This window comes from Heterocephalus glaber, unplaced genomic scaffold (genome assembly GCF_053883595.1).
Source record: "Heterocephalus glaber isolate CG9 unplaced genomic scaffold, H.glaber_assembly_v1.0 deba00001457, whole genome shotgun sequence".
Classification (NCBI taxonomy): Eukaryota; Metazoa; Chordata; class Mammalia; order Rodentia; family Bathyergidae; genus Heterocephalus; species Heterocephalus glaber.
In genome coordinates, this window is record NW_028258305.1 from 31,700,934 (window position 1) to 31,716,441 (window position 15,508).

General features: G+C 39.6%; 1 protein-coding gene across 3 annotated transcripts in view; it reads right to left on the reverse strand.

Moving 5' to 3' along the window:
- Nucleotides 1-15,508, reverse strand: part of Vit (vitrin) — a 109,074-nt gene that overhangs the window by 65,435 nt on the left and 28,131 nt on the right. For all 3 annotated transcript variants that reach the window (XM_087216136.1, XM_021253719.2, XM_021253720.2), the window contains exon 3: nt 9,531-9,596. In XM_087216136.1, the coding sequence (XP_087072262.1) occupies nt 9,531-9,596 (66 nt within the window). The remainder of the gene's footprint in view (nt 1-9,530; nt 9,597-15,508) is intronic.

Genomic DNA, 15,508 nt, shown 5'->3' on the forward strand with positions numbered 1-15,508 from the left:
ATGTGTACCAGGCCAAATCAAGCTGTATACTCTTCTTATTTTGCCATTCATCTTTGCAGTGATCTCAGGCAAGCCCCATTGCTTCTGGGAAAACATTTCTTTATTAATTAGAAGAAGCCCTTGTAAACTTTCCTGGTGGTTGTTAATGAGAAAGAATTATTACAACATAAAAGCATGAGAAGCTTTGATGCTATATTTGATTTTGTTGATTTGTGATATGTAAATAGTGCAAAATCCCATTTTAAGAGAATTATGCAAAAATTCTTAGTTTAGTGAATTAAAAATGACTATTAATTTGAACACAAATGTACCCTTCTTCTTAGCTCTGACACCCAGTGAACAGTTCACATCAATTCTTCCTTTATAATGACTTTTATTACAAAGCATTCCTTCAATTTTTCTAAAAACTGTCCTTGATCAAGTTGGGTTTTTTGCTCAAAAATTATCAATGGCTTACTGTTAACTTTAGGAAAAGTTAAAAAATCCTTAAGAACTTTCCAGAGTCCCTTCTACAGAATTTCTGGGCTTGCCCTACTGTCTTTGCTACTTCCTAAATGCATGTTGGCTTGGATTTTGGCTTGAATCATTGCTCACACCTGGAACTCTTTTGATTTCCATCTGTTTAAATGCTACTAATTTTTCAAAGACCTAGGTCTAGTGACATCTTCATTCATCTATCAGGATATAAACTCTACAAGGGCAGAGATTTGTCCATTTTGTTCACTGATGTTCAAGACAACACCAAATGAAACCAATCCATTAGAAATTCCTGTCATTTTTATATCTAAATTTGCTGCCTCTCTACCTCCACCTTGATTAAGTCACTGATGTTTTCTGCCTGGACTGTTAATACCACACTCCCTTGTCTTGGTATTTTCCTGTTATGCATGCTCATCCTTTGCCCCATCTTTCACTATTGAACAGTGCCATGCTGCTTTAAAAAAACAAAAAGGAATCAGATTTCATCATTCTCCTACCCAAAATTCCTCATTGGCTTCCTACTACCCTTAGAATAATGTCCTAACTCTTCAAGATGGTCTAAAGGATTTGGTCCCTCTACTCCCTCCTACTGAATCATCTACCACTGCTAAACAGATCATGGAAGATGCCAGTCGGCAAAGGCTTGGGAGAAGGCACAACCAGGACAAAAACTGTGATGTAGGAATGGGCTTAGATTTGAAGACAATAAAAAAAAATCTGTGTGCTCGGAACATAGTGAGTGCGGGGGGAGAGAGCTGCATGATGAGGTCTTCAAGCTCAGTGGGGAACTAGACAAATTCGCAGGTCCACCATGACCGATCTGTCAACAATTGTTTCCACTAGACCTCTTTCTGGATGAGTCTTTTCAGCAATAGTCTTAACAGAAGAAATGTCTTGACAAGCCTCCTGAGCGTCCAAGAGCTTGTGGGTGGGATAAACTGTTCAGAGAGGCAGCAAAAAGAGTCTACTTGTGGAATGGTCTGTTGTTTTGAAGAAGGAGGGTGGAGGATGAGATGAGAGGGAGAGAGAGTGAGCTGAATGAGGTGCTGGAGGAAGATCATGTCTTCTAGCAGGTGGCTTCTTCTGATGGCCCTTGAAAATCTACAGTAAAGGGTCTAGAATATGATAAAATGTCAGGTGCAAGGAACTTTGTGATAGGAGCTAGTAAGGAAGCTGAGCTACAGGGTAGAACAAGACAGGAGGGCCATGGGAACACAGGAGTGCTAGGAGGAGAAAATCATGAGGATGTAAATTGCAGATTCCAAAGAAATCATGGGGTGAGCTCCAGGCTTTTGCAAAAGGTTACAGAATTGGTTTTTGCACAAGTTTAATCTAACTTCTAAGGAGCCATGGAGGCCAAGCTCATAGTGGGATAACACTGCTCTAAACTATGAAATTATAACTTTGGTCAATGGTAGGCCAATATGTCACAATCCAATGCCATAGCGCACTTTTCCCTGAACGACATCTATTCCAAGAAAATGTGTAGTACTGTATATTAAAGAAACCTTTCCTTTGGTCATAAAAGATTTCTCAAGAAGAATCTACAGAAGCAACAGTTGGGGAAAACATAGGTCATGCAATGGAAATAGTTTCATGAAGATGCATCTAGTAAAAGGTACTTGTCTCAGCAGGTAACTCCATATTTAAGCTTTAAGCACTTCAAAAAGTCTATGAAGATTGATCCTTCTATCCATTGTTTCTTGCCAGGCTTAAGAAAATGCCTTTATACAAACCCCATGGAAGGACAGTGATCAAGGTGTGACAATGACAGAGAGCAATTTACCTGTCGCAACAGAGCTTTTGGGCAGCAGCAGAATTTTATATCTTAAAAAATGACCTATTTTAGTTTACAAAGGATCCCAATGCCCGTTCTTACACTTGATCCTTATAAAATCCTAAAAGATGTGTCGTCTCCATTTTCCAGAGAGGCATGCTGACTTGTTCAATCTCAGGTACAAGTAAGTGGCAGAGCTAGGTCCTGAACTCGCCTTCTACCTATAAACCCAAAGCTTTGCCAGCTCTTCCTGGTTGCTTCTTCAATAACAGAAAAGAAGGTACAATCTCTGCTTCTCAAGTCTATTCTTACAGGGCTTTTCTGAACTCAAAGATTGCTGACAACCACTAGTGGATGAATGCAGGATATATCTGGTAAATAGGTTGTCAATATGAGTGTGTGTGTGTGTGTGTGTGTGTGTGTGTACATCCATGCATCTCTACACTCACCCCGAATACCTACAAGGCAACTCTTCTAGTGCAAATTTCCTTGCAATGTTTTCCTATTATTTCCAAGAAGTGGCCGTGGTAGAGTTCACTCAACTGAAACTCTGCAACATAGAAATGATTTCTTTCTTTTTTATGTGTCAGAAGGAGGGCTATCAAGTTAATCTTCCTCCTTTTTCAGAATCTGAGAAAGGGCACACACAGAAATTTAGGTGTGGAACACACTGGTATTGGCACTGGGTGTTTAAGAAGTGAGTAAACCCTGGAGACACTTACAAATCACCACATGTGAGCCTGCCTAAGAAACCACATGCATGCTACACCGAATTCTTCAATCAGAGACATGTATTTTTCTTCATCAGTGTCCAATACACTGACTAACAAGTCCCAGAACAATAACCTCTTCATGCTCAAGGCAATATGTCTGGGAGTCATCCACTCTCTCAAAGGTTGATTGCAAAATCTTTCCATGCCGTACAAGGTACTAAGGTTAACTTATTTGAGAGAACTGTGTGAATTAAAGGTTGTACATTTCACCGCTGAGTAAGCCTATTTCAACAGACTCTGATGTAATGGAAATATTTTAGAATGTAGCGTCACTATCCATGGAGAATATCTTATTGTTCAGCTTGCTGATAGTTGTCTCCACCAAGTAAATTTCCTTTTCAGAAAACTCTCAGCAGCTCCCACCCTCCAAGCATGGCAAAGAAAAACAGCTTCTCAGATTAGCATTACCTGGTGGTCCTAACCCACCTTCCACTTGCATCTCCCAGGACTCCCCTACACCACAACCCCAGCACACCACTCACTGCTTGCCAACCTCCCCCTGCCCTTGCTCACCATGATAGCTGGGCCCAGTCCAACTAGAAAGGCCTCCTCCTACCTCTACCTGTAAAATTCTGCTTATTCTTCATGTCTCATTGATTGTTCTTTCATGAAACCAATATGCATACTATTGTAGACTCATTTTTTATTCATATTCATCTGTAGGATTTACTACATTTTGCTTTATTTCAGTGTTGTTGTTGTTGTTTATTTGCCCATTTATTCAACAATCACCTAATGAGCACTAATCATATCTTCATGGTGCTTTTGGTTTTGCTGGGAAGACAGACTATATTAAAATGCTCTTAGAATAGTAAGTGGTAGCGGGAGTGCCACACACACAGGAGGCAATGAACCCAGTTATGTGTGCATTTTGGGGATGCTTACTAAAATCAGAGACTTTCTGGGTGGGGATCTGGATGAGCTGTGTGGAGTTAATGATCATGGCTTTTACCTGTGGATTCTCTCTCCTGATGTCTCTTGGACTAAGGTCTTTGCTTCTTGAACTCTTCTGGGGCTTCTTCATATGTAGAAAAGCTATTGATGAGGTGGTGTTTTGGACGTTCTTTTTCATGACATGTCTTCAGTGCATACTGTTTCCATTCCTTGTGTGGAATTAGTCCATGTACATAGCTCATCATTTCTCTTTTCATCCCCTTCCCTCTCCTCTCATCTGCTCCCTCCATGTTGATCCCCTTCCCATTTAAGGAAGATCTATCTCCCTACTTCCTATTATCTATTTTTTTTCTTTTGCTCTTTATTTATAATTTGGGTTTCTCATATAAGAGAAATCATGCAATATTTAAACCCTTGTCTGACTTATTTCACTTCATATTATGGCCTCAAGGTACATCCATTTTCTTCCAAATGACTCATTTATCTTTCTTTATGGCAGACTAGTACTCCATTGTGTGTAATTACCACATTATCTTTATCTACTCATTTGTTGATGGACACTTAGGCTGCTCCCAAGATTTAGCTTTTAAACAGTGGGTGTGAATATATCACTGTAATATTAGTACAATTAGAAACAGGGTGCTGAGGAAGTCACTCCTTTCCATTCATTCAATTTTTTTTTTTTGAGACAGGGTCTTGCTATGCAGTTCAAGCTGGCCTTGAACTTGTGGCAATCCTCCTGCCTCAGGCTCCCAGTGCTGGGGTTACAGGTTTGTGCCACCATGCCCAGCCATCCATTTAATTTTAAATAACACCCTAGGGCTATTCCTCCTTCCATTGGCCTTAGAGAGGTAGAAAATCATATAACAACAACTCACGAGATCTCTGATGCTGTAGACGAGATTTCATGCGTGTCGGATCCCTTGGCCTGAACTTTAGTCATCTTCACCCTACTCAAACCTCATTAAGGTTCATAAATATGCACTACACGTCATACATGTAGTTAAGATCAGAGTGAATTTTTGGACCAGCATGTGTGTTGAGAGCCCCTGAGATGACTCAACACTGTCACTCATTCCTGTCCATCACGCCTAGAGACTCTGGTGAGGCACCTGGCCTGAGCTGTAAATCCTTAAATTCTGAAAGCCTGATTTATCAGGGGCTGTTGCTGCTGCTGTGTGCTGCTATCTGTGTTCTGTGCTTTTGCTATCCTGTCACCCCAGCACCACTTTTCTGTTTGTGACATATCTTTTGCTGGCACAGACTTGCTCTGAGCACAACTTCCCACGATCTTCAAGAAATGTAGCTGCTTTTCACTTGCCATTTGTAGTGTACACTTGCAATTCTTTGCTCGTCATTCAAAAGAGCCTAAAATATATCTGCTAAGTTCATCACACAGTAACACTGTGATCTCTTTAACTCTTTGGGCCTAAAAGTTATTCCCTCTCTAGCACAATCTGCCAAGCAGGGATTTTTCTAGACTCTTTGGTGGACATAATTTATGTGGAAATGTATGATCTGCCTGGTGGAGGCCAGTTTTGAATGTATAATGTACATGAAGCTAATCCTTCAAATTCACGACCCTTCTGTCATTATCTGTAGCCTTAAAGAGTCCAGAAATATGCAGCCTCCTTTTAGTAATTTGTTAGAAACTGCTTGATGAGATTTATGCCGATTAAACCTACCACTAAGGTACTTCTGAGTAGGGTTAGATTTTTGGCTCCAAAACATCAGGATAGTAAGTGCCTCAAAAGAAAAAAAATCACCTGTAAAATAAGTGATGAAACTCCCATTAGTGCAGTCAGGTAAACTTTACCTTGGACTACACAGCGGGTGAATTTGTTAAGTCACTACCATGCTAATTCTCACTGTACATGTCCCTTTTTTTTACTACTCTAAGAAAGTGGCCAGGCTTTTGTTGTTCACCTGCCTCTGGAGCTGAGGGTTGCGGGAAACAGGGCAGAACTGCTCAAAGACAACACTCTCTCTGGGATTTGGAAACAGACTCTCCAAACTCCCCTTCTTTGAGGGGATTGAGTTTTTTCAGCCCAAAGAGTGATGGCAAGGTAGGAGTGGGCAGGTTTTTCCAGTGGGAAAATGTCCCCACTTCCTAGTAGCTGTCTCGGAGGAGCATGACTTCAGACCAGCACCCAGTATGACACCTCTCAGGATGGAGCCCTAGGTATGGGGTTCCCCTACCTCTGCCAAGATCCCATGGTCCAGGAGACAGTGGAGCTGACCACCACCCAGAAATAACATGGACCTGGACACCAAATCTCCCAGGGGACCTGGCTGAATCTTCTAGAAAGCACAAACCTTCTAGGGGCTGGAGCAGGGAGAAAGGAAGCCCTTGTAAAGAAAGAATTTGAATTTCATAGTCCACTCTTCAAAACTGGCAGTTTGAAGTCAAACTTCATTTGATTTAGAAAATAAAGTAATAAACCAAAGAATAAAACTGGATCAAATGTAACTATTCCCATGAAAGTAGAATAGAATGGTCCCCTTTAAGCCTGGGGAATATCTGTGAGAATCCCTTCAATTGCTTTTCCCATTTTTGCTTTACCCCTTTTTATTTTATTTTTATTTTTATTTATTTATTTTTTTGTTTGTTTGTTTTGTTTTTGGTACCAGAGATCGAACTTGGGTCCTTGTGCTTGCGCAGCAGGCAGCAAAACCACTGAGGTAAATCCTCAGCCCTGCTTTACCCCTTTTTAAAAACTTGCGTGCCAGATTATTTTCAAGGTACTCGTATCACCTTCTGGGTCCAAAGGGTATCAAATGGGGCTAAGCAATGTCCTTGAGGGTCCTTGGGGATCATAAGTAGACCAGAGAAGAGGAAAAAAAAGAGAAGATGAGAAGAAGAAATGAAAAAGAAGGAAAAGTAAGGAGCCAAGAAAGAGCTAACCTAAAGCATTGCTACCTAAAGCAATGATAACCCTGTGAGTAGAGAGGGTAGACGCACTGTTAGGCAGGCATTTTTTTTTTTGGTACTGGGGATCGAACTCGGGTCCTTGTGCTTGGGAGGCAGGTGGCCTGAACCACTGAGGTAAATCCCCGGCCTAGGCAGGCATTCTTGAGCCAAGCCAAAGGCTGATGCAATTAGATTCTGTCTCTCAGGGCTTTGAGATGGTAAGAGAAAGAGATATGCAGATGTGCAGAGAAAAACTGAAGTGCTGGTTCCTTCAGCTTCTCCACCTGGGGACCAGTCAAACAAGTCCAGCTGCACTTCCTGCCTTAGGTTCTGTGAACCACCCCATGTCCTGTCCAAATCCCCTTTTCTACTTAAGCAAATTGAACTTGTATTTCTGCTAATTGCAACCAAAATAATCTGCACTGGGATACTCCCCAATGCCTCATGATGAAGTCCAGACTCCCAAACCCAGTAGTAAAGCCCTTCATGATCTGGTGCCTGCTTACTCTCCATCCTTCCTGTCAACACCTTCAACTCCTGCTCCATTTCAGCCAAATTGAACTACTCTTCAGCACTTTCTGCTCTCTGGGCTTTTTGCACTGTGTTTTCTGTGCTTGTAACACCACTTGGCAATTGCCCTGTTTGCTTTGTCGGTGTAGGTGTGTCATTTCCTCCAAGAAACACTTCTCAGTGACACCTCCAATGCAGTTTCTTCTCCATACTCTCAGAGTGCCTTTACCCCTTTGTTCCTATTATTACATATGATATAATGATTGCCAGTTGGCTCTTCTTCCACCCTAGATTGTGAGCTCTGGGACAGCAAGGAAGGAGTCCTGATCACTGTTGTATCTGGGTGTCTAACATCATCCTGGTACTTGGCTGCACCCAATAAATACTTGTTGAATGAATGAATGCCATACCTTCCTTGCCATCAGTCATCTACCCCAGCTGCAGACAATGTTGAAGAGGAAAAATGAAAATTACTTTGGCCTCAAGCTATGGACTGTGATTTGGAAATACCCCGGAGGTCAAGAATCAGTTACCCTGATGGTTTGGGAATATCCTGTTACCTTCATTGTATCTTCTTTCTTCTTTATTTAATGATTTGCCAGAGTTTCTAATTGGAGAAGAGACCTCAAGGCATTTATTGACTCAAATGTGCTGCATCGCAAGGGAGATTTTGAGAATAAAACTAGAATTTAACATATTAGAAATTCAATCCATCTGAGATCTCTTAGAAAGGTTTGCCCTTGGGTCATTTAGCACAGACTTTCATAGTCACTGAAAACTGTTGTCATGGTAATCATGGAACCTTTCATGATTTTTGTATATGAGTTAATGAAGATACTGGAAGTAGCCCAAAGGAATTCATACTTGGGTGTACATTTGTCTCCATATTAACCCAATCATTGTTTTTAACACACATCTGCCCCAGGGCTGGTTCTCTTGGCTCATGGTTCTGACAGGAATAAATAAACAACTGCTTCCTTTTTAGTATTTCAGCTTAGGAGGCTGTGGATGGCTGCCCTTTTGGTCTCATTTCAACAGGAAATCCCACATGGAAGGTTTAAAGGAGGAGAAGAAACAAGAGTGGCTGTATAAAGCAAATCTCTTTCTTTCATTTCAAGTTATTAGTGTTGCTGATTTCAAGGCACTTAATACTTATAAAGAAAGTTACAATTGTGGACCATGGAATGCAGAACCCTGACTGTATCTAAAGCCTTTATTTTATGGTTGTTTATAAACACATCTCGCCTGAAGCTTCCATTAAACCTACAAATATGGATCCAGATATCCCAGTGTGGTCACAATATGTGAGTGTGAGATTTTCCATCTGTGTTCTATTCGACTAGTGATTTCCCAACATCCACTTGTCCCTTCTTTCTTTTTTTTCTTGTCCCTTCTTTCTTAGTAATAGAACCCTTCATTTTTAGTAAAGCATGTGGATGTTTGAAATCAAGACATTTCCCACTCTTTCTTACTGCTGACCAATGGTATTTAAGTAGAAGCAGGACATTTAATTTTCTTGATTTATCTTTAGAAAGGGTTACTATGTGCCCTCTTCAATCCTTCTTACTGACTGGAATGATGGATGGAGATGGAGCAGCCATTTTGGACAGTGAATTGAGAGCCATGTGGAAAATGACAGAATTACAAGACAGAAGTTTGTGTCCCTGAGGATTGTGGAGCTTCCTTAAAATGACAGACTGACTATGTTTACAGCAAAGAGAAAGGAACTTGACTCTTAATGTTAAATAACAATTATTTTGAATTTCTATCATCTAGTCCTAATTGATATGTCACCCAAAGGTGAATTTTTTTTCTTCTGTTCACTGACAGTGAAATTGCATGTGAAATTTACCTTCTGATAGGGCATGCTGAAAGATGGGTCAAATTGCTGGACCTTTACTTTAGCCAGATAGGTATTGAGGAAACATGAATTTTTCTATTGCAGTGGAACCATGAACCTTTTACTCTAAGTCAGCACTTTTATCTCAAATGCTTTTTTGGGATGAGGTAGATCATGAATAATACATCACTACTTAGTCTAGGTGCAATACAATCAAGACAGAGAAAAAAACCCTAACCACACCAAAACAAAATTTCACTCCCCACATTCTCTAAAACAAGTGGAACAACCTTCCCCTTGGGAGACACAAGCCTTGAGCCAACAAGGAATTGTGATTTTACTTACTGAACTTGGGCCTTTTACTCTTCTTTGCCATTTCTTTATTTGAATGTATTCCAGTCACCAGCAAAACTGCATGAAGAAAATAAAAATTGTAAAATGTAATCAATATTCTTTCACCTAAATGTTTCTCTCTTCTGAGCCTTATATTTTCTTTGATCATGCATATTCTCATCAATGGAACTTATTTTCCTATATATTAAGATTGGGAAACTGAGATGCATAGTTTGTGTAACCCTGGCTGAAAGGTTCTTTCAACGTTACCTCTTGCATACTTTTCCTTTGTTTTGCTGCCTTTACGTTTTGCCATACCAGTCTTACCATCTCTGTTTTCCACCGGAGGAGATGTAGGCCTGGAGAAGTCTACTGATTTTACCCAGTCCCAGTAATGAAGGAGAGAGGTGGGGTGAGCACCTGCACCTGTCTTGTGCCTTTTGCTCTGAGCCACAGAAATTTTCCAAATGGCCAATTTCCTAATAGCCAGAGACCTGCATATGAAGTGTGTGTGCACCACAAGTGGGTATCCATGTGTGTGGGCATGTGTGTGTGTGTGTGTGTGTGTGTGTGTATGACTGAGGGAAGGCTGAATGGACATGTAAAAAGCCTCAGCAGTGAAAGAAAAATACTCCAGGAGAACAATGTTAGGGAGAAAGGGGAAGATTCATGAACTCATTAGCTGAACATGCAATTAGGAGGTGGGGCCTCACTGGAGGTGAGTCCCTGGGAGGTATGACCTGGAAGGGGATATTCTTGTTCTGGCTCCTCCCTTCTCTCTCTGCTTCCTGGATGCCCAGAGTTGAGCAACTTTTCTTCTGCCATACCCTTCTGCCATGCCATTTCTGCCTTGGAGCCAGCTGGCCATGGACTGAAACTGTGAGCCAAAAAAAATTCCTTTTCCTTTAAGTTGTGAGTGTTGGGTATTTTGTCCCAGCAACAAGGAAGTGACTAGGACATAAGGTCTGAGAAGTGACTTGAGTGTCTGCTGGTGGTCCACTCCAGCAGCCCTGATTCTGTGTCTTCCTCAAAAACCCAAGGAGAACTTCAAACAGCACTTGGATACTGCTTCCTCTGGGAAGCAGAGTGATAAGGAAGAAGGGAGAACTCTCTATCCTTTTAAATTTGAAGTCACATTCCCAGTTTCTTTTCAAACACATAAAATGAACTTGAGCAGCAAGCTTTTAAAAAAATAACATGGACTGTTTTTCTTCTCGTTACAAAAGTAATACATGCTCCTGGTAGAAATATCTAAAAATCACAATGAAAATCTGTTCAGAAAATATGGATGAACACAACAGATAATATTATTCTCTCTCTCTCTCTCTCTCTCTCTATATATATATATACACACACACACACACACATATATATATATATACTTTTAAACAAATATTTGATTTTAATAATGCTATTCATAACATTTTGTAACTTATTCCAACCTAAGGATATATATGTTCATTTTTCTTGTCATTAAATGTTTTCCATAGTAATTTTAACTGCCTTAAGTATTATACTATATCAATGTATTGTAATTTAGTCAGAATTCCATTTAATACAAAATAGCTTCATCTTTGCAAAGAACATTATTATTTCCTTAAAATAAAATTTCAAATGGAATTTCTTGCCTGAAATTTGTGCCCACTTAAAATTTTAATATATATTGTGACGATTTCTCATAGCAATTTTTTATTAGCCTCATATGACAATGCCCACTTCTCCATTCCTGCATTAATTCTATCTGTAGGCAGAAAAGCAGTATCTTTCCTTCCAAAATGCTCATCAATTCTCTTTATTCTTCTTCATTCATTCCCAGGCATCCTTCCACCTCAGCTACCCCATGGTGACTCTGCTTTAATTTACCACCATTTTAGCCACTTTTATGAGAAACTCACTTCTTTTTTTTGGTACTGGGGATTGAACTTGGGACCTTGTGCTTGTGAGGCAGATGGCAGAACCACTGAACTAAATTCCCGGCAAGAAACTCACTTTTGAGATAAAATTGGGACTCCAGAGATGAGTGTGGGGAAACCTAGCAATCAAATGGGAACTTTGGATTGGGGAAGTGGTTCAGTGGAAGAGTACTTGCCTAGCATAAACAAGGCCTGGGAGTCTATCCCCAGCATAACAAAAAATAAATAAATAAAAATTTAAAAACAATGTAGTGTTTGACCACCTAGTTCATGATTTTTTTTTTTTTAACCAGAATACAGATACTCAATTTGAGTATCAATGGACTTAGGAATTCTTAAATTGGCAGCTATTTTTAAAGGCAAAGATGTTAATGCCATCAAGGGATTAAGAAAAGTTTGTATTTATTTTAAGATTACCTAGTTTCTATAGAATGAACCTTTGTCCCCCTCCCTATTCACATGTTGAAATCCTAACCAAAAGGTGATGCTATTAGAAGGTAGAGCTGTTGGTAGGTGACTAGGTCATGATGGTGGAGGCCTCATCAATAGAATTAGTGCTTTTTATAAAGAAGTCCCTGAAAACTGCCTTGCTTCTCCCATCATGAAGGACATGGTGAAATGGTGGCTGTCTATAAACCAGGAAGTGAATTATCACCATGAACTGCCTTGATCTTGGTTTTCCCAGCCTCTAGAATTTTTACAAATAAATTTGTTTTTCATAAGCCACCCCATCCATGACAGTTTGTTCCTGCAGCCTGAGCAGACAGAGTAGCTAATCTATGCCAATGATGCAACCACTAATTTATCCCCAAATTTGACTATTAGCACTACACTAATTGAAATGTGGGCAGTTGACAAACCATGTCCTGCTGTTGCAAAATTTAAGAGATCAGAGAGACCATCAGGTGAAACAGGAGGATTTATTTAGGTGCACACTGGCTCAGCGGACTCACATCCAAAGGCTGAGCCCAGGACAGAGGAAGAGCTCTAGTTTTATATGTGTTGCAGAGTGGGGCTGAGCTACCTAACTGTAAAACTTGTGGACAGAAGCAGAACAAAGGCAATCAGTCAAGCTGTGACAGTCTTGCAACTTAGCATATCTTGGTGGCCTTGGTTGGGTAAAAACAGGATCTTATGAGAAGAGGAGGGTGTGAAACCTTACTTACAGGGACAAAGTTACTAATTTTGTTTGTACTAGAACAAAGAACAACATCCATAGGGAGGAGAAAGTCTAAGAAGGAACCACCTGGGTTGGGGAAACTTGTTTTTCCTTTTTTTTAAAAGTCCTGCCTCACTACAAGAACAGAACATGAAAGACTGTTGAGTGAGGGCCCAAAGTCCAGCCAACAAGAATGAAGGCAGACATTTTTTAGATGTTATTTACTTCTGGGATTTGGGTGGGTGTGAGTGTTCTGGAGGTCACTCGGCACCACTGAACTCTGTACAAAGACCACATTTTCATTTTATGTACAAAAATAAATATCTAGGATCCTAGAGTATGTTAAAAAAACAAGTACTAAATAAATAGATAGAAAAATCAGACAAATGAAGGAGTAGTGAAATAATAGAGTATTAATTTTTGGATAAAACCAATATGTTCCTTTTGGGCCTGTGTACCTTTGGCAAGTGGTCTAAATCTTAGTATTATAGGTATGGGGGCACTGAAGATAGGAAAAGATAGAATGAAGGCCTCATTGAGTTTTATTAAAAATTAATAAGGCAATTTTGACCTCTGTAACCAGAGTCCGGAAATTAGAAGGGCAGAGGCAGCTTGACTGAAGAATCAGAAAGACAAAGGCAGCTAAACTCAAGCAATTAAGAAGACAACAACAAAGAAATTAGAAGGAGGAAGTTCCCAGGTAGCGCCCTTAACATAAGAATCACAAACTTCCCCTCTACTTAATCCTTTAGCCTAAGCTATCTGTCTATAAGGCCCCCTCCCATATTTTTACCCTCTACCAAAGGACAGGGAAAGGGCACATGGCCGGAAGAAATCCAAGGTTAGGATGAAAAGCAAGGCAGGAAGCCAATCAGATTCCAAGAACCTGCATGGGACAAAGATCTCTATAAAGGGAGCAAGAAATGGAGACAAGCAAAAGGAGACAAGAAATGCACTGAGTTGCTCTCTTTCGGATACTCCCTACTTTTCCAGAGTAGCTATCTGTCATGTCTGTTCTGCCCCTCCCTCCTTATTCCCCTTTCCTCACCTTCAAATAAATTGTCTTCTTTTATTTTAAACCACTTCTTTAGATCCTTTACCTACACTGGGTTTAGAATCACTGAGAGCTGCATGTTCCAGCAGAGCAGTGGCTTGCTGTCCACCCCTGGTTGTTACAGTGTGGCATAGCTTGGCATGGTGTACAACCCTCCCCAGATGTTAAATTAACATTAGAACTATAAATATTTCAGCAATCACCCCATTACCTGTTTAGTCACCCAAGACCCTCTGGACTAAAAACATGCATCACTGGTTAAGTTTAGCAGCAGTGGTTAATACAGCCATTATTGTCAATGGTTCACACAAGCTCTCCCCTTAGTTTATGTGCTTAATTAAAGCTCTCCAGAAACCACTCCTCCAAGAGAGGGCTGGTCAATGGCTTCTAAATATGCTTGTGCCCTGGAGCAAATCTGCATTTCTTATCTGCAAGGCTTCTCTTGCTACATTGGACCTGGTGAATTGCATGTTGAACTTGGATGAGAGAAGCATCAGTCTTGTATTTGTTTTGCTCAGCTGCTTAGCAGAGCACCAAACAGAGAGGGCTGATGCCTGCCTGCTTCCATGGACAAAGCAGCAGACAAGTCTGAAACCCAGTCCCAGGTGCAAGAGTTGATCACTGTCTGTGTGCTGAGAATATTAGTATCTACAGACTATGAGGAAATAAAGTCTAGAATCCAAAGTTTCAAGGCACTCATCATTTACCAACTGTGCAGCAATGTTTCTCTGTGTTTTAAAATCTGGTGTGCTGGTTTTAAGTAACATAAAAAGGTCTCAACTTTGTTTAATTAGTAGTAATTGAAATTTCAAGGAAATTAAATATTATATTGCTTTTCTGAATAAAAAATTGTCACTACTTCATTCTTTTTGGTGTGACACTAAGTACAGTTAAGATATCTGGGGAATAATTGTTTTGAAATACAATTTAAAAAACTGATCATAGAGATAACTATTAATGGAGAAGAGACACATGAATAAGCTTGAAATAACATTCAATCTCATTAAAATGCAAGCTAAAACAAAAGGAGAGGATGTTTTCCTATATCGTGTCAATAAATATGGAACACAAGATTATGTTTAATCTTGGCAGGGATTTGAGGTTAGTGAATTTCTGAGCACCACTGGTAAAGTCTAAGCAGGTGCAGCCATTCTGGAAAGCAATTTGATAATAGCTTTCAAGAGGCTTAAAATATTTATATTCTTTGACCTGAAAATACACCCCTAGGAATATATCCCAAGTTATAATCATTGATATAGACAAAGATTTGTATTTAAAAATTCTCATTATATCAATTCTAGTGGAAATCTGGAAATAATGAAATGTTGGAAATGTCCCAACAATAAGGAAATCCTAAGCACTTATTAAAAATGATGTGTAGAAGAATATTAAATTACCTGTGAAGAGCTCAGCTCTAACTTTAAGAATGACAAATTAAAAAATACATGCAGAGAAATAACTGGGCCAAATATACCAAAATGTTAATAAATTTGGTCAAATTTGGTATCTATTTTATATTTTCTATATTTCCCCCTTTGGTATTTTATGTTTTATATATACAATATATATTTTATATAGAATAAATTTATTTTATCATTAGAAAAAACCCAAATTATTCTTAATCATGGCCATATTGAAATAATATAATAATGAAAAGTACTTTCTAAAATTATTGGCATGATTAATGCTCATGTTTTCTATTTTTCCTGTCAGTAGCAAATTATAATCTACTTTTAAGAAAAGGTGTAAAGTGGCAGAACATCTAGTTAATAATCAAATCAGTGAGTACTTACTGAATACTTAGGTGCCTAGGACTTTCCAGAAATGCCTCATCCTAGCTCTCAAACTTCTTGTTAATGGGCTG